Genomic DNA, 18566 nt, shown 5'->3' with positions numbered 1-18566 from the left:
ATGCTGCCTAGACTATGTTGGGTAGGCCACCGAGTTATCTACCTAGCCACACCAACATGCAGCGCCGACCAACATAGCTGAGAGCCCCCCAACGCGACCAACGAAACAAGATTAGCCATAGAGCCTTACACCAAAACAGCAATATCTTTCAATCTGCATGCAAAACAAGGCCGTGATAGAACGATTTCACATCAGCTGGCTGTGCTTCGCTACAAGCGACACAGTCATCCATATCTATATCTATGTTATGAGCTTGGCCACTACACTCGCCCTCTAAACAAAGCGTGCAACTGAAAAATCACTCATCCTCTATGAATTTAGTTCACTGTCAATTCTGCGACTGCATGCTGCATGGGTGCAATTACCATACTAGGAGCTTTCGAAGAAAACATGTACTTCTATCTGTCCATAGCTGAACATCAAATGCCTTGATCAGAAATCCTTTCTGACTGATAAGAGCATGGCCCTATGTGAAGTGCTATCCGATGTGGGATCGCCGACGGGTTCTTGGAGAAACCCCGCTTGGCAACTGTATGACAAGGATGGCGGAGGCCCAACGACCCGAATGTTCGGGAGGCGTATGAGGCTCGTCCTTTACTAAGCAGATGTTCGTGACGCAAAAGCTCAATATCGTCAATCCGGGCAGTCAATGATCGGAGTCTCGAAGATCTTGAGGCTTGAACGAACAAGGCCTACTTCTAAACAGTGAAGACCTATGTAACAAGTTAACAGGTCTCCCCGAAGAGAATTCAGTTAGTTCTTTGAGGATGAAAAGGTAATTGATCTGCACTCGCGAAACTGTACGTTGACACGTGGGAGCTAGCTTTGTCAGGGTAGTTATGGACAAGATGTGTGGTTGATGCCACTATCAATGTCCCAAAACCGGGCTTGGCTTTTCCGCAGGTAAGCAGAAATACATTCCTATATCTTTAGAAGGCAAAAGTCTGAAGACAGCTCTCAAAAGTACCTTTGCAACGGCCTGGTTGAATTGCTTCAATACCTAGACTTGAGACGCGAATAATCAGGTTCACACCCTTTCGTGTTTAGGCATCCCGCCGGCCGCTAGCGTAGATGGCGTCAGGAAGTTGACCCAGATTTCTCCGCACAAGTTGCCATTCCATAGATTTGATTGGACTGGAGCACAGCTCGTATGTTCTTCACAAGCTTGACTCCGCTCTCGATGTACAGACACCCACATTTGGTTAAGGTTCAGACGGTTTGCCAGGCTATCATCGATGCTATCTGATCAGGGCAACCATTTTCGAACCACAGAGGCACATGAAGCACACAAAATTTTGCGACCGGGACAGAGACGGCGCCATCAGCCCTTTTGAGGACAGCTGCATGCGGATGTCTCCGGGATGCCGTGGTCGGCGCATTGAGGGTTCGGATTCCCGCTAATGACCCGCTTTTGTATGAGGAAGGTAACATCGGAGGGTACATCGGATCAGATAAGATGCCATCAGATTAGATGAGATGCATCTGATTCGAGGAGCTGCATCGCAGAGTCTCGCCATTGAAGAATTTTCCACCCACAGGTCCATCCACACCGGGGCTTGGCATTACGTCGGTTTAACCGCAATTTAACTGGAAAGCGGGATGGATGAACCCCTCAACGGGTAGTGGGCTGTTCATTTCCCCCAGCCACGGCAATGGGCGGCGTTTCCCGTCAACTGCCAGATGTACTCGGCGTGCGGGCAAGCTGCTCAATGAGGAGGGGATGCTGACGCTTCTTTCCAATCAGGAAATTTTGTCTGGGCAAATGGTGGACTCGCAGCCGGAGAACTGTTTGTACCTGTTGTCCAGTACGTACAGCACCATTTCGCATGGGTTGCTGTTGAAGAACCCTCGTCAAGGCACATCGACTAGGGTGGCATTACCGACGATGGACGATCGTCGGAGCCCGGTGCGACGCTCGTCATAAGCACACAGTTACATGGGTGGTTTATTTTTTTATCGGCCAATATATACCTGCTGTACCCCTCCAAAAATGGCGCAGCCAGAAATTTTGGATAGTTTGGGCATTCCATCCTGAGCCACCGTTTCTCATTCATTCGCGGGCAAGTCGAGCTGTCGGTGCAGCTCCCCCAGATTGAAAGATGGCTTTGCTCAGCGTCTTCAATAAGCTCGACGCGGCTTCTCTAGCTCCCCTCCTGCAATGGAAGCTTCTCATCTTGGCGGCGATCCCGCTCGCCGTGGTCTTCTACCTTAGGAGGTCGAAGGCTGACTCCCTCGACATTAAGCTGTTTTCACATTTCCCGCAACCTGAGGAGGCCGACCCGAACAGAGGACATTGGCCATGGATCGAGAAGGCCGCTGCGCTGGGCGACCCTCGAAGGTCTTTCGGTACGTTGCGCGCAGCCATCGCCGATTGCTAGCGAATGGCGAACACTGAAGCATCTTCGAGAGTCGCTAACATGAATGATTTTGTAGATGAACTCCTCTACGAACAAGCTCAGAAGCTTGGCTTCCCTCCCGTTCTCCTGGTTGACTGGCGCCCGATGGAGTCTTTCATGATTCTCTTCATTCTCAATAACGATGTCGCAGAGCAGGTCACCAAGCCCACGAAGCAGTACAGCACCAGTGTCCCCAAGCACCCAGCCATGCAGGATCTTGCTCCTTTGGTCGGAGCGCGATCTCTTGTTACCACTGACGGCGAGGAATGGAAGGGCCTTCGCAAGAGAATTCTGCCCGGCATGCAACCTCAGCATCTGCTTTCCCTGGTCAAGGTCATTCTGGACAAGACGGAGCTTTTCATTAATCTTATGGAGGAGAAAGCTGCTTCTGGAGAGGCCTTCAACATTGATGAGTACACCACGAACCTGGCTTTCGACGTCATTGGAATCGTAACTTTCGATATGGACCTCAACGCTCAGGTTGAGGGCAAGCAGAGCAAGGTCTTGACGACATACCGCGCGCTGTCTCACGCTTACATCAAGCGCGAGCTAGGCAAGCACTGGCTTCGGAGATACTTCTCGGAGAACGAGCGCAAGATCAGACGTCTCGACAAGGAACTCGACGCTATCCTCAAGGAAGAGATCATCAGACAGCACAAGGACTTCAAGGCCGGCCTCGCGACTGCATCCCGCAGTGTAGCAGCGCTGAGTCTTCACGACATCGACGTATTGACCCCCGAGGTTCTCCAACAGACCAGCGACACTTGCCGAGGATTCCTGTTTGCCGGCCACGACACGACCAGTATTTTGCTCCAGTGGTGCTTCTACGAGCTTCACAGACGTCCGCAGTCTGCCAAGGATCTGAAGGAGGAACTCGACGAGGTTTTCGGTCCCGACCCCAGCCCCAAGTCCGTCATCGAGCAGCTCTCTGGTCCCCAGGCCGGAAAGCTCTTGGCCCGACTCCCTTGTAAGTGTCACTCATCATTGACGCGGCATTGAAAATGCTGACATTTAATCCACTTAGACACCGACGCCATCATCAAGGAGGCCCTGCGTCTCCACCCGCCCGGAACCACCGCTCGTGTCGCGCCCAAGGGTGCCAACTACACCATCACCCTGCCCAATGGCCAGCCCCTTGTTGTCGACGGTCTCTGCTTGAGCCCGCGAGCCTACATCATCCAGAGAGACCCCAAGATCTTCGGAGAGACCAAGGACGAGTTCAGGCCCGAGCGCTGGCTCGGCCCCGACGCCGCCAACATCCCCGACAGCTCCTTCAGACCGTATGAGAGAGGCCCCAGACGTTGCACCGGATCCGAGCTTGCAAACCTGGAGTCCAAGGTTGTGCTGGCGATTATCGCGAGACATTTCGAGTTTGTCAAGGTTGGCTTGGGCGAGCTGGATCTCACGGAAGATGGAAAGCCTCAACTCGATGACAGAGGATACTACAAGACCAAGGGAACCCTGTTCTCTGTAAGTACCGCACTGATTATGAACGCCGCTTCACAACGTGCTCCTACTGACTTGCAATGTGATAGACCGATCTGGTTACTTCGAAGCCTGTTGACGGCATGCACTTGAGAGTCGAGCTCAAGAACAAGCCCAAGGCTTAAAATGATGCCAGGCATGGGGAAACGGCAGAGGAACCGTCCCGTAGAGAACTAAATGAAAATAGCTTTGCTCGAGAAGGCGTTTGACCGACGTCCGTCTTCACGCGCGCAGAGTTGTACGATTCGACTGAATGATCGTAACGTCATCTAGATAGTATTATCTTACGGTACATATGTTCTGGTCAGCTATCAGAATGAGCTTAATGAGAAAGAGTACATGACTATGAAATGGTGTGTTGCTAGCAAAACGTGACGTAGATTGACTTTGGTGATCTAGGCCTGTGCCAAAGCAAAAGAACGACACATGGATAGGTAATAGTTGATAAGTACATGCATGACTATCTGTCTCTGCAGAATCTCATCAACCTTCGCCTCCAAGCTGGCTTTGACTAAGAGCAGTGAGTAGCCTGAAATATCAGTCTCCCTTTCAGCTTGCTTGTACTCGAAGCTTGAGGAACTGACTCAGGTCAACTCATGGATGTGAATAATATGGTATGGCGAACTCTGTTCTACACATATGATGGCATAATGCTAGAAACAACATGGGGGTGCCAAAACGAAGTTATCTGGCAGGCTACTATACTCTTCGGATCCGGGGTTCGTCCTCGGTTATAACAAGCTCCAACTAATCAGAGCGCGGCTATCACGAACATCACAGAACATATTCGAGTCACCAATAATTGTAGGGCTGAAAGAACGAGAACATTTCCTGCGCATTAAAAGCATCTCCAACCTTGTTCGCCGCCAATGGAGTCACTTAGGCGGCAACACCTATCACTGAAGCGCCATTTCCCAATGATCTCACGAATCCATGATGATCTACTCTCATTCCCTTGGCAATGCTGGGCAATAAGCTTACTTGACTACAATGTTTCCGTTTGTTAAAGATACTTTGTAACTACTTTCGGCACGTTCTTGGCAGACCAAAGTGACAACAGCCCATCTGATATATGCATCATCACTTTGGATTGCAGCTGTCGTGCACCGACGGTGACCAGAAACGATTGAGGGCACACTAAAGAAGTTCCTCAATAATTGCTATGCATAGGGCGCAGACATTATCATATCATCTTATGAGACAGTAGATAAAACTATTCCGGACGAACGAGTGTTTCCAAGCTCCACCGCCCGCATCCCAGGATACCACGCGATGAACGGGCCCACACGTCTGAACGTTATCTGCCGTGACCATTTCTAATAATAACCCTGCCGTTGTTATCGTCGTCGTTTTCGCAACCATCGTGACACTTACTTCGACGACTCGACACCACTACCACCCTCCGCCCGAGTCGTCTTCTGCTGCGGCGGATATTTCGGTTCCGACCCCGCATCAGTCCCCCATCCGCCGAAGCCATCGGCTGTCGCCATGCCACCAAACCCCGTTGCAGGGCCGGCAGCAAGTGTGCCCGCGGCCTGATTTCCTGCGACGCCCGGTCGATCTTTGGCCCACGCGTTTATCTCTTCTCTCGTCTTGCCGGTGTACTTCAGGAGGTCCTCGTCTGAAATGACCTTGTCGCGGCCGTTCTTCTTGTCTTCATAGCGTTGGTAGAGAGACTTTTTGGGGGTGTCCTCGTCGCCACCCTCCTTAGCTGATGACTTCCAGAAAACCATTTTGATGAATGCTACCTTGTGATCCTGGCCAATATCAGCACTGCATTACATTCTTACTTAGATGTCAAATACCTACTTGCTGTTCAAATCGGACTTTGTTTGGCGATCTGCTTTCTTCTAGATTGCCCGTCTGGAATTATGCCACGCTGTTAAATACTCGAAATCGAAATGGAGCTACCATGAAAACGGCAGCCTAACCGAATCACGTTGGAATTCTGTTCAGCTGCTGCGCCGCAACTTCGAAATCATGAGACTTAGTAGCAACGACGTGATAGGCCATTTGCTGTTAGACCTGGCCGCCCCATTTTTGTTCTTTTGGAGAGTCTGCGGTGCACCAACACATCAAACACCAAAAGTCAGTCAAGTTAATCGCTTGATCCAATGCAATTCGTGTTGCCACTAAATCGCCTAGGGCTGTGTAGGATGAAATCATTGCAGATCTTAAGGGATCTGGGACAGAATCCATACTGGTTAAGCCCCGTTTAGCGGCATGCAAGATGCCTAGCTCCAAACTTGACTGCGAGTTGATAAGCCACCGACGTTTCTGTCAGCGCCATGACACGCACAGCAGCTGGCGCGGATAAGACGGCTGTCAAGCGCTCACTTTCGGCCGACCAATCTGTCAAATGTTGACAGTCCAACCACGTGCTACACGATGGCCTCATCACCGTTGCCAAATGTATCAGATATTTCGGCCAGCTTACACGATGTCACGGCACAGAGCGATCTGGAAGGTCAAGACGCAGTAGAAAGCTTTTAAACCTAATCAAAAACGGGGCTGAGCTTACTTCTGACTTGTTTGACACTTCAAGTACGATGCTACGACCCGGGCCATTCTAGAATATTTCAGTACGCCGCGTGTTTTGACACCGCGAGTACGCTGCCAATTAAACGAGCACACGTACCAAATTTTCTACAGATCTCGTCAAATTGTGCTAAGCAGGCGAATCTCTTGGGCGGCCGCAGCAGATCATTCGCTTCTTGGCGACGTACAAGCTTCCCCCTCACAGCGAGACCAAAAAATCCGATGTGGATGGATAACGGCACCACTTAAGGCTATGACCTGCATGTATCAGTTTCTAATTTCGTAGAGGCGCGTCTTGCCCGCAGCGCGTCGAAGGAGTTATGGTTGGCTGTCCTCCACAGATTGGCCCTCAGATGCCAGTCTCATTCCACATGTTCAGTTGAGTTCGTCTGGTTCGATTACGTCTGGTCAGATGCCTCGGGTGATGCCCAACCAGCAACGGTATTGTTCGTCTTAGCTCCTCGTCGACGCGGCCGGTGTTTGCGATCACCTAGTTCACGACTGCATCGCATTCACGATTTTGAGCTAGCACCGGCCGAGAATAGGGTCGAATATCGTCCAAAGTCGCTTTAAACTGATCTATGACTTTGAATCATTGACGTTTTCATCGTGATGTTCATGAGTTCCCCTCATTGCTCGGACCTTTTCTCGCTCTCAGAGCTCTGGACACACCACCTCGGCGAAGAATTCCTCCCTGATTACATTTTACTCACTTCGAAGAGTCTTTGACTTGATCGACATTATCAGAAACATGACTATCAACTTGGCAACTATATCGACGGAAAGCCCTCGCTACGAGGACACGGGGGTTGTGATTCTTCAGCAACACGGGTCTTGGAAAGCGGCCGGCGGGAGATGTCAAGTCGGCGCTGCTGCCACCAGGTGATCTAGTTGGTCTTTAAGTTCAAAGCCCGCGGTTCATATCCCGATGGCACAGCTGTAGCCGACAGGTGGGCAAATTATTACTGCTTGCTTCCCTGCGGCACTTCAGGCTCTCAGGGATGAGCTGTTATAGCCAAGACGCGTCAAATATGCACGATCATCGGCGCTAATAGCTGCAAGGCTCCTGCCGTGGAGGTCAAATATGCTTATCCTACGGGTAGCTGGCGAAGAGGAAGGGAAAGCTTCCTACTATGAGCACAGCGAGCCGAGCTATGGATACCCTGCCGGGGTTTCAGCTCTCTCAGAGCTGACATGAGAAACCGAGAGATTGACACTGCAAGGACCAAGCCAAGTCTGCAAGCTGCAGCTCAAGCTCGGTGTATGAACGACGAACCTTTCAGATATGCAGAGGTGTATAATATCTGAGTCATCGGACGCAAAGTTGAGGTGCATGGATAGCGAGGAGCTAAAAATGCCGTGCATCTATAACGCGGGAGACGACTTGGCCATATAATATCTCCCGTAAAATATGTCTGTGCAGCTTCAATTAAGACCGTGCTCTTTCCTCGATGGCGCCGTGGTGGCCGTTTTTCCCGTGGAAACTTCTGATGTTTCGATGACACACTCGGCTCGAAGATCTGGGTTTCTCAACGACGAACCAGCCCATGCGAAGCTGTGTTCTGGACTCACATCGTCGACAGTTGAAGGCGCTTACAGAGGACTCTATTCTTTAGATGATCCCATCACCGGCACAAATAATTCCCGATTTGTCGCAGGTGGAGGGGGCGCGCAGCGGCCTAGTGGACGGACTCAAGAGCGGACAGAAAACCGCAGGGTTTCATGAGGGAAAGCGTACTTTGCCGCTTGTGTCGGCGGTCCTTCATCCCATCAAGCAGAAGAGCGACTCGCCCTGCGGCAATGTTGTGCAGGTAAGGTAGCCTGGGGCAGAGCCGCAAACCGTGTGGGAAAGCCCGCCGCAACACGGAAACGCGCGGGTGGAGAAGAAGCTGAATCGTGATGACAGGGCGAGGTAAGGTATCCTACAGTAGCTAAGCTGATGGTTCGTCATAGTGAACTGTCTTATACACGTTCACCTGCCTCTTACGGTGATCATACAACGACTGAATAAGGCGCATACTGGGTACTACCCTTGACGAGAAGCTGGTTCCCCCGCACGGGAACAGTAGCTTCGCCTAGCTCCAAGCACGATGCGCAAGTCATAGGGCTGTTCCTGCACTAGTGCTGTCGTTTCCTTACCTTTCCACCATTGCCGCGAAATCGAGAAATCGTTGGCCCTAAAGATGGGAGAAAATCGTGCAGAAAATGTGCAGCGGAAGTGCGGCATTCCGGATTAAGGATAACAGACGACCCAGAATCCGATACCGCCAGGACATTTGCCCGTGAGGCGGAGCACAAGCTCAGGAGTTGCCGCCCATGGAGGGCTGGACGGGAATCCGGGAATACCCTGACTAACCCATGCCACCCATCCGTTGAAGAAGTAAGCTTTTCGAAGACAAGGCCGTAGAAACCACCGCCAGACCGTGCACACTGGGATCTATCCCCAGACGCGACACGGCTGTGACAGTGGTGATAACTCAAAAGGAAGTGTTCGATAGGTTCCTGGATCAGCCGTACGGGGATCGTGTGGATAGAGAAAGCGAGGAGACCAAGATAGTCTCCACAACTCTGTGCCTGGCGATGCTGGCAAGTCAAGACGAAGGAGGTCAAAGAGTCGGCTGCCGCTTGGCAATCATGGCATCGCTCCAGGTGGCCGAAGGGGGGTCTCCATCCTATGAGATTCAGGCTTGTGGGTATCCCGCTCTTGTGCACGGATTCCAGAAAGTCGCAAACACTAGCCCGCGCTTTGCCTTTCAGGCCTTCATTTCTGCCCACCGGCGGATATCGAAAGACTTGATCTGTGCTCGATCGGACGCTGCCACGTCCGCCTCAGTGCCGTGATGCGAAATCATGTTGGGAAGCAGAGCAATCTGGTCATGGACATCCTGGCAAGATGCTTGTCAAGTCTTCGCGTGGTCCACGGTCTCCACGTGGTACATAATGAAACGGCGCTGCTCGCCGGTCCCATCGAAGGTGAAGAAGGACGGTTACATCGGATTCTCGTTGATAGACGTTACGCATATTCAGTTGATCTTATAACAACGGCTTGCGACCCACCTCGATCGTTGTTAGAGATGTGCTAGGTGTGTCTGCGATGAGGTTACTGCTATCACTTCAACAATCGGTAACCAGCACGGATACCAACGATGGCCGTCGTGCCTCCTCACGGATGTCCTGATTGTCCAAGAAGCCGAGCGCAAGCGTTGAGCTCCTTGGCACTGTCTATCAACACGACGCAGTTATCCACGGCGGACCTCGACACGACGACGCTCTCACTCAATATTCGAGCTGACGATGACGCTACTGCCGAAGGGATTCAGACGGTATTATGGATCCTCGTTGTTCTCTCGGCTGTCTTCCTTGGCTTGAGGATCTACTGCAAAATATCATATTCGTATACGAAGTTCAGGTTCGAGGATGGCCTTCTCATAGCTTCCTGGGTAAGTACCACAAACCACGCCAGGTTATCAAAGTCACTAACATGGAATCAGGTTGTTCTAGCTGGAGACGCTACACTGAATGAGTTCATCATCAAGTCTCGCTTTGGACGACCAGGGTTTCCCATTACGATTGATAACATCACGACGCTTGCCATCGTAGGCTTGTCTTCTATCACATGCTCCTTCGTCGGTCAGGTCTGGAGCAAAACAGCCTTCGCCATATCACTCTTGCGTATGTGTGAAGGATGGAAGAAGGCATTTGTTTGGTTCTCTATTATATCGATGAACATTCTCTTCGCCTTTGCCTCCCTATCATTCTGGATCGGCTGCGTGCCTCTTGAGAAGAGGTGGAAGCCCTTTGGCGACGGAACATGTTACGACTTGAAGTGGGTGGTATCGTTTGGCATCTTTGTCAGTGGTAAGTTTCCTACGAAATATTCGATTCATATTAGATAAACCGTACTGACTCTCTCGCAGTATACTCAGGCCTCCTCGATCTAGCCCTGGCTGCCATTCCTTGGATGATTCTCATGCGCCCGACACCAGCCGAAGAATCGTCCGGACTCACTCTCAGCAAAAAGGAGAAAATCGGTGTATCTGTTGCTCTTAGTATGGGAGTACTGTGAGTAAACTTTCTTCGCAACCAACTATGGAGTCTGATACTAATCCGACCCAGCGCCGGAATCGCGGCGTTTGTGAAAGCGTCTTACATGCGCTCCGTGAACGACACAACGGGTGACTTCTCTCGTAAGTTTCATAAATTTTCAGACCAAACAGCGAACTCCGCTGACAGCTTTTCAGATGGTGGTGCACAGTTGGCTGTGTGGGCTGCCGCGGAGACCGCCATCACCATCATGGTGGCAACTCTGCCCGTGCTACGGGTTCTACTCCGAGACACTGCGGTGAAGACTCGGTATCTCCCTGACGCCATCAAGATGAAGGTCAGAAAGTCGACAAGACGCTCAGAAAGAGTTTCGCGCAGATCTGTGGAGGTCCCAGAAGACAAGATGCATCTCGCGTCTTCGGGAGCTTCCATGTCAACGGCGGGGGCGTCTTCATCAACCTCTGGCGGGTCTTCGAGATCTGCAGATTCGCAGAAAACCTTGATCGGAAAGCCCAAGGAATATCCAGTTCCAAAGCTTCCGAATATGATATGAGGAGTTCTGCTGTGTAGGAATATGTACTATTAGAGACATGACAGCGCAGATCATCGGCTTGACGCTGAGATCCATCACGATTGATGACACGAAACCTTCACGAATGCAAAAGACCAGATGTTTAATGATAATAAAACAACAATTGATTTGAATTTGTTGCACCAATCGCGACATGAGTTCCTCGTCCCGCAAACCCTCTTTTAAGTGCCGCACTCACTCATGGCCAATCGGCTTACCGCTTCGCTGCCACGCCATCGGTGCAGACGCGGCCACCAGAGTAGGTGTCGGACCCCCCTCTCGGGGATCATCCAAGATGAAATTCATAGGGAACCCGATTTCGAATTCCTTGTAACCCTCAATCTTCTTGATTTGGTCCTCCGTCAGGTGAATGCTGAGAGCCTTGATGTTGTCGTGCAGGTGCTCGACTTTGCGACCGCCAACGATGGGGAAAACGTATCGCGCCTTTTGCATTACATATGCGAGAGCAATCTGCTGGATACTGTCTGTACCCTGCTCTTTTGCGACCTCTTCGAGAACTTCGCTGGCCTTGCGGTGCTCTTCGGACTGACCCTGGCCAAACATGGCACGAAGACCCTCGCCGGCCTTTTCGCGTTCCTCGAGCTGCTTCTTGGTTTGCAGCTTACCTCCTCCAAGGACGTCCCATGGTGCGATCGCCATACCAAACTGGCGGCACATGGGGATGATTTCCCGTTCAAGGTCGCGGATCAAGACATTCCAGCGACCCTGGTAAACGGAGAACGGGGTCTTGCCATGAGCTCTGGCGTAGGTGTTCGCGGCGGAAACAACCCAAGCGGGTGTATCAGAAGCACCAAGGTACAGGACCTTACCCTGCTCAACAAGGATGTGGAGGGAATCCATCAGTTCCTCAATAGAAGTGGTCCAGTCCCACCAATGGATGTAGAGCAGGTCAATGTAGTCGGTCTGCAGCTTCTTGAGAGAGTCGCGGACCGAGAGGTGCAGCGACTTCTTGTGATTGCCCGAGTAGTTGACACACTTGCCGGGTCCGAGCTCTTGCTTGCGATACTGGGTGGTGAACTTGGTCGCGACGAACATGATGTCGCGGTTCTTGCGAGCGGTCATCCATTCGCCAAGGATCTTCTCCGACTCCTCGTTCTGGTAGTTGTTGGCGGTGTCGATGAAGTTACCTCCGGCGTCGACGAACGCATCCAGAAGCTTGAATGAGTCCTCCTTCTCCATGGAACCCAAGAACGAGGACCACTCAGAGCCAATGGACATGGCGCCCAGGCAGAGTGGGGAGACCCTGACACCGGCGGTGGAGGAGAGCACGCGATAGCGGCCGAGCTCTGTTTTGGGCTCGGGAGCCGGTGCGAAGAGAGTTTGAAGGCCCGACATGTTGGGAACTGGTGCGATGTGCGGTTATTGGGGCAGACTTGGAAGCGGCGCTAGACTGAGAAGAGCCGCTCGAATCGAGGAGAGAAGTGAGAGGTCTGATGAGATGGCAGAACACCGGCCAGTCCGCGTTCGATACCGTCACTTTTATACCAACCTTAACCGTATGATGCCACTCATCGATTGATCGAGGGCAGTATGATAAACCTTAGATTCGCGGGCGTATAGTAAAGTCCGAGAGCACATGCAGGGTTTCATGGAGGGTAATCGCTGGGACACCGTCAAACCTGGGGCTGTCTGTGCCCTGTGCTTCTCACGACTTCCGAGCCTGCGCACCATAGCTGTTTACCCATGCTAAAAGCTCCATGTGACTTGAGTATCTCTGATATCAGAATGCCTCAAAAGGGCAAATTGTGGATGCCAAGATCCGTCCGCGGCTCTGGCGGATAGGGGACGTGGACTCGGGATCTATCCGCAGAATGGTGCGTGGATCTCAATTGTTACCAGGAAATCCTTGGCCTACTCGAGGTCGCAATGAGAGGATCGCTGACGTCGTCGGATTTGAGATTTTGGAGTATACCTTCTGAGACCAGGGTTGAGTGATCCCGACATGTTAGGAGAAAAGAAGCTGTCATTTCATTTCGCAGACTCTCCCCTTGATTGCCCTCCCTTTCGAATGCCAATTAAATTTGCAGGACATCCTATGTGTCTGGAGCAGTCACCAAAAGAATGGTCTACAAGTCTAGTGATGGGTTCGCGGAGTTTCAAACGCTTTATTAGAGCCATCATGGGCAATCCTGGTGGAGTTGCGGAGTTCGCGAAGTAGGATGGGGATGCCCGTCGTTCATGGCAAGGGAGCAACATCGGACTTAACAACGGTATTAACTTTGCATCCGTTTTCCTGCGTCACATTCAAGATATTCTAAATAGCTATTCGAGGAGATATTAATGCCCATGCTTGGTGGGTCTTGAACATCCTGTCATAGGAACTGCCTGTAGTGGAGAGATGCCTCGAGCTTTCGGTTCTGGTGTACATGATGTGCCGGTATTGGAATACCGTGGAACGTCGGCTGAAGGTATCTCGACATTCTTTTTGATGGAATTCGTAACAATATATCAAGTCAATAATGAGGGGACGGTAGTGATGAGAAACTATAGAGTGATGCTTCGCAGTATTTAAATCAGCTTTCGACTACGGTGGTTTGCTTCGATCTTCTTCGCCAGTGCAAACACCAAAGACTACGACAAGTAACAAATATTACGACCAGAATCGTTAGAGACAAAATCATCGAACTCCGAGACTTAAACCAATTCTACCTTAGAAGTTAGAATTCTAAGGACACGATCAAGGTAATGTATAGTTTACAGGATGAAGGTCCATTTCAATCGTGAAACCCGGATGAGAGAGGCCCAAAGGTAACGTATTTCCTAGATATAAAGACTACTAGCTTCTCAATACATTTCGTTTTCACAAATCATCCGCATGCATGGCTTTGGACAAATTCCTGCTGCAACCAGCAACGGCAACACGACTCACGATCGGGCGCGACTCAATATCAACCACGACACTACCCCGTCAGCGACAGAAGGCAAAAGTGCAAATACCGAATATCTTTAGGAGCTCCAAGCGAGAAGCCCCCTTGTATCATTCTCCAGCAACCAAGGAACCTCGCAAAGAAGATAGAGGTTCCTTAGCCTTCCGTATTTTTTGACAAGCAAGAATTGTGGTGGCGGAAGCAAGCCGAAAATCATCCTGTGAGTTATACTGATGGCATCGATGGGCATGACTTCCACTTCATCAATTGCAGTATGTGTTTCGAAAAAGAGAATGAACCCCAATCCGCACCATCCTTGGCAAAACATCTTCTATCCGTTACCAAGAAAGGAAAGGATCTGAAGGTGAAACAGAATCAAAGACATCGCAAGAAAGAATTTACGGACCTGCCCCTCGAGATTCAAGATATCATCTTTGAACTAGCAACTTCACTGCTATTCATCTCTTCCACAGGTTGTTTTCCAGCGATATACCTCTGGCGTTTAGGATACTACCCCTGCTGGGGAAACGAAATTTACCTTTTGGAAGAGAGAGAGGTGTCTGATCCCCGCCGCATCATCTGCAATAAGATATCCAAAGCCTGTCCACTTACATACGTCAATCGCCGAGCGAATTTGAGCGTCCTTGGAAGGCTGTACAGACTATTTGAGGCCCGAAATCAACAGTGCCGAGAGGAGGGAGCAGGAGCCTTCAATTGGATGTTGGAATTTGATGTTACCGCAAGATTCAAAGCAGATCTAGCGATTGAACCGTCCTTGAGGACAGTCATACCAGAGTTTGGACTGTCTACGAGGTGCGGAATCGCACTCCTCCCGTTTACATGGGCTTTCGACCATGCAATAACTACTATTAAAGATGTGGCCGGCAAGGGGTTTTGCATGCCGTCCGCTCTTGGTTCAAAAGTCAATCGAATTCATCTGGAATGGGATCTTGAAAACGATGAAAGTTTGGGGATGCCGACTCGGTTGCTTGTTGAGATCTTAGAGGAGCTTGATAGGGTGGAGAACATCACAATTTCGCTGCGGCCACGCGTGAGCCCTCGCGACCATGAGAGTGATAAGCGTGTCATCCAGGAATTGCTGGCTCAACGCATCAGAGCCATACGTCTCAAGAATTGCACATATATCGAGGTTGGATGAATCGTGTGGCGACGCAAAAGTTTCAATAAAGAGTAATAGACACGGAACAAACAAGCTTCAAGGACTTGGTGGATGCCCTCCCCAATTAGTGTGCACCGACAACATGGAAGGCTTAGATGAATTTAGGTACATCAATGGAAACGAAGAATGACAGAGTGACGAAGTAGGATCATTGTACAAGAATAGCGCCTGGACTTCTTTTAATGGCTGCCGGTGATACGTCTTCGAGGTGCGCAATCGGTAACAATTACTGCGGGTGGCAGAAACGACCTACTGTTTTCAAGTTTTATTCTCCTTTCAAACTTTTCTCTCCTCGCGAATAATTTTGCAAGTAAAAGGATACCATGTAGACAATACCAGCGACGGGAAGAGATACCAGGACAGCCAAATAAATTTTGGAAGAAGCTTATCATGACCTTGACATTCCACAAAGACGAGCGAAACGGCTAGAACTTGTCAACGGCGCTCTCAGACACGTGCAGCCATTTAGCAGCCAGTGCGGGGAAACGCTTCCACTCAGCAGTAGCCTCTCATGCATCGTGGTCAGCCATCAGCAAGCCGACAACTCTAGAGACCAGAACAGCTTAGCGGGAAGCACGACGAAACGATGGCTTCAAGCCCCGGCTGTGGCTCAACTGTTAGCGGCAATGCGGCAATCTGTGGGGAAAACACCACGTCTTTCTATCTACGAGCTTCTCCCGGGCCCTCATCACTTCGAACATCTCATCTTCAGAATGCGAGAACGCGCCTGTTCCATGTTCAGAAACAGGGATCAATCCCTGTCTTTTCGTGATGACTCAGCGTTCTGGACCTCCTGCAGGCCGCCGCACAGTGACATCCCGCCAGCAAGACTGATGTCATGCTCCGCGCAGTGCGGGGCGCCAATCGACGCAGCTTTCCCCAACGAAACCCTGCTCGATAGCAGCTTCCAGTCGCGACAACTGACGTCACCTCGGTCGGGAAAGCAAGAAATTCTTTCATTCGGCCGGCGAATGTAGAGAGAAAGGACGTCAACGGGCGCTGGGGCCGCGTGACGGGAGACATCATACCACGTAACGTCTGCCCGTTGCCTTTCTGCCCCCCATTTGAAGTAGCTGGTGCCCCCTCTGTCGTTGCACCCGGAGATGCGAGCCTGTTCTTTTTTGGTACCACTTGCTCCATCTACAACATAGCGAACGCATTCATCGACGAACAAGCGATTTGAACTTGATTCCCACACTACAATATAGCAACCGAGAACATTTAGAAACAACGCCAACATGCCTTCCGTCCTCGGTCTCACCACAGACCCCTCCCCCCACGGCCCTGGTGCGGAGGAGCATCAAAAGAAGAAGAAGCCCCAGCTCGCGGACGGCCAGGAAACCGAAGGCAAGCAACTAGCCCGCCGCCCGCGCAAGGAGTCGGCCTCTCAATCCCCTCCGCGTGAGAACGGCGAGGAGAAGAAGAAGAAGAAAGAAAAGAAGGAGAAGAAGGAGAAGCCCAAGCCGAAGCCGCGCCGCGAGTATGATACCGACGACGAGTCGGAGGACGAGGGACCCCTCAACACCATCGCGAAGCGCAACCACGCCAAAGCCATTGAGATGGAGACGCTCCTTTGGGGCGCCCTCTGCCACAAGCCCAAGAGCGCACTGAAGTACATTGGCAAGGGCGCCATCATGTGCAACCCGCTGCTGTTTGGCGATCCCGAGGTGTACACCGAGAGCTCGGAGCCGACGTTGAAGGAGGTGCTAAAGGAGAGCGACCGGTACCTGAGCTACAAGATGCACAAGCCGCACGTTGTTGAGATCGGACTGATGTCGATGGCCATCTGCTATGACATCACACTATTCCGTCAGGCCGATGACGGCACGCTCGAATCAGAGGAAGCGACTGTGTCGACGAGCTGGAGACAATGCGCCAGCGGTGACTGGGAGATGACAAGCTCCATGGCCGGATGGCAGGATTAGATGCACGGCGTTTGTATCGTGATGGGTGTATTATTCTATTGTATGGCGGCCATAACCGGTGTTTTCTTTTGATGAGTCTGCGATGTATGTAATGTACTACGGCCTGCATGAATTCGATTTAAAGCCTTTAATCCCAATTCTCCGTTGCCGCCTCGCCGTGCCGCGACCGACCCCGTTCTATGGTCATACCTGGTTTAAGCCTTCGAACCGACGGCTTCCTTCACCATATCGCCGAATCCGACCATGCACACTGTCGCCCAGGCAGCCACTCCAATTCGAGGTACGACACCCCTGAAGAAACCAGTGAATCCATTCGTTGCCCAAATATGCTTCGCAGTAGAAGCCATCGTGAGCTGTTGTGGACGGGAGGGGTCCGCCTTCAGCGACTGCATCTCAACCCGCACAACCTATGAACAATGATCAGGATCAACATCGACACTGGAAATGGGAAGATATTACCTCAAATGGCTGATTCCAGCAGCTAAGCGCACCTCCGATGATGGATGCAACAATTTTCTCTGGTGGAGCTAGCTTCTCTTCTGGCGACTTGCCCCTGAACGACTTGATTTGGCCCTCCGCTACTCTCGAAATGCCGATTCTTGAAGACCAGCCCGTGATTTGACGAAGAGCTACTGCGTTGACACCTCGATTCACACCTCGGATACCCTTGGTGCGCAGGATCTGGAGAAATACCTCCATGGTCCCTGGCGTTCTGCCGGCTGTCTTTGGAGTCTTTTGCCTTGTGACCTCGACGGTCTTCATACATGTTGTAACACCTTGTTTGTCCTGTCAGCTGTAAAGTTGGAGCATGATCTGGTAGTGTTCGTACCCATGGTAAGGTATGCTTGAGATGCACCACCAACAACGCCGCCCAACACACCAGCGATCTCGGTACCCAGGCCGGATCTCTTAGCGTAGTACTCAACCTCTGTAGATGTTAGGACCAAGATTGCGCCTTTCGTTGAGGCTTCTAACCAAGCCTGCAGTAAACGTCAATACGATAAGCCTGAGAGAAAGACCATCTCCGATGATTCACTAACCCATGGTATGAGACCCTGATAGAATCCTCGAACCCCAGCACGAGCCCAGGTTTTGCGTACAGCGTCACCAAGAGTATCGGTTCTGTTGGCACTGGCCTGAACAAAGAAACGAGGTAGTATGGTAAGTATGTAGTCCTCATAGTGAGCTTGGCTTGCATTGCCTTACGTGGGTCTTGATGACTTCCATGGGCTGCCCCAGAGTGGTGACTGCAGTTGATGTTAGGACATGTGATTGGACAGGCGTGGAAGACGCAGGTTCATGAAATAACAGCTAACATACCTTGGATAACGTTCATACATGCGCCGACCATTAGATTACGCCATGGGGTCTTGCGTTTCTCGACCGCCCCGAATGTTGGTGCATATGTCGCTGACGCTGAAGTTGCCATCTTGCGATATCTGGTTGGCAATATCACGGAATAGAAGTCAGCTGGAAGATTGCTGGCTAAGAGAAATGAAGAGATTCAATTGTAGTTATGATGGGTTAGAGTATTGATTG

The 18566-nt window shown here is 51.1% G+C and overlaps 6 protein-coding genes across 6 annotated transcripts; 3 read left to right on the top strand and 3 right to left on the bottom strand.

The window, feature by feature from the left end:
* Nucleotides 1-2099: 2099 nt before the first annotated feature.
* Nucleotides 2100-4006, top strand: GCG54_00009881 (Cytochrome P450; the record flags this gene model as incomplete). Its single annotated transcript, XM_045409818.1, has 4 exons — nucleotides 2100-2346; nucleotides 2434-3363; nucleotides 3421-3866; nucleotides 3932-4006. The coding sequence occupies 4 exons, from the start codon at nucleotides 2100-2102 to the stop codon at nucleotides 4004-4006; spliced, it is 1698 nt and encodes a 565-aa protein (XP_045271355.1).
* Nucleotides 4007-5251: 1245 nt separating this feature from the next.
* Nucleotides 5252-5614, bottom strand: GCG54_00009880 (uncharacterized protein; the record flags this gene model as incomplete). The annotated part of the gene is made up of 1 exon (XM_045409817.1): nucleotides 5252-5614. One exon carries the CDS (start codon nucleotides 5612-5614, stop codon nucleotides 5252-5254), a length of 363 nt encoding a protein of 120 aa, XP_045271354.1.
* Nucleotides 5615-9565: 3951 nt separating this feature from the next.
* Nucleotides 9566-11016, top strand: GCG54_00009879 (uncharacterized protein; the record flags this gene model as incomplete). Its single annotated transcript, XM_045409816.1, has 5 exons — nucleotides 9566-9859; nucleotides 9911-10277; nucleotides 10337-10481; nucleotides 10536-10606; nucleotides 10661-11016. The coding sequence occupies 5 exons, from the start codon at nucleotides 9566-9568 to the stop codon at nucleotides 11014-11016; spliced, it is 1233 nt and encodes a 410-aa protein (XP_045271353.1).
* Nucleotides 11017-11229: 213 nt separating this feature from the next.
* GCG54_00009878 (putative aryl-alcohol dehydrogenase AAD14) lies at nucleotides 11230-12390 on the bottom strand (the record flags this gene model as incomplete). The annotated part of the gene is made up of 1 exon (XM_045409815.1): nucleotides 11230-12390. One exon carries the CDS (start codon nucleotides 12388-12390, stop codon nucleotides 11230-11232), a length of 1161 nt encoding a protein of 386 aa, XP_045271352.1.
* A 3950-nt stretch (nucleotides 12391-16340) lies between these two features.
* On the top strand, nucleotides 16341-17027 carry GCG54_00009877 (uncharacterized protein; the record flags this gene model as incomplete). The annotated part of the gene is made up of 1 exon (XM_045409814.1): nucleotides 16341-17027. One exon carries the CDS (start codon nucleotides 16341-16343, stop codon nucleotides 17025-17027), a length of 687 nt encoding a protein of 228 aa, XP_045271351.1.
* Nucleotides 17028-17221: 194 nt separating this feature from the next.
* On the bottom strand, nucleotides 17222-18456 carry GCG54_00009876 (Citrate/oxoglutarate carrier protein; the record flags this gene model as incomplete). The annotated part of the gene is made up of 6 exons (XM_045409813.1): nucleotides 17222-17434; nucleotides 17487-17803; nucleotides 17857-18007; nucleotides 18068-18163; nucleotides 18234-18274; nucleotides 18348-18456. The coding sequence occupies 6 exons, from the start codon at nucleotides 18454-18456 to the stop codon at nucleotides 17222-17224; spliced, it is 927 nt and encodes a 308-aa protein (XP_045271350.1).
* Between the last annotated feature and the right edge of the window lie 110 nt (nucleotides 18457-18566).

This window comes from Colletotrichum gloeosporioides (assembly GCF_011800055.1).
Source record: "Colletotrichum gloeosporioides strain Lc1 chromosome Unknown consensus_1, whole genome shotgun sequence".
NCBI lineage: Eukaryota > Fungi > Ascomycota > Sordariomycetes > Glomerellales > Glomerellaceae > Colletotrichum > Colletotrichum gloeosporioides.
This window is presented reverse-complemented; position numbering and strand designations above follow the sequence as displayed.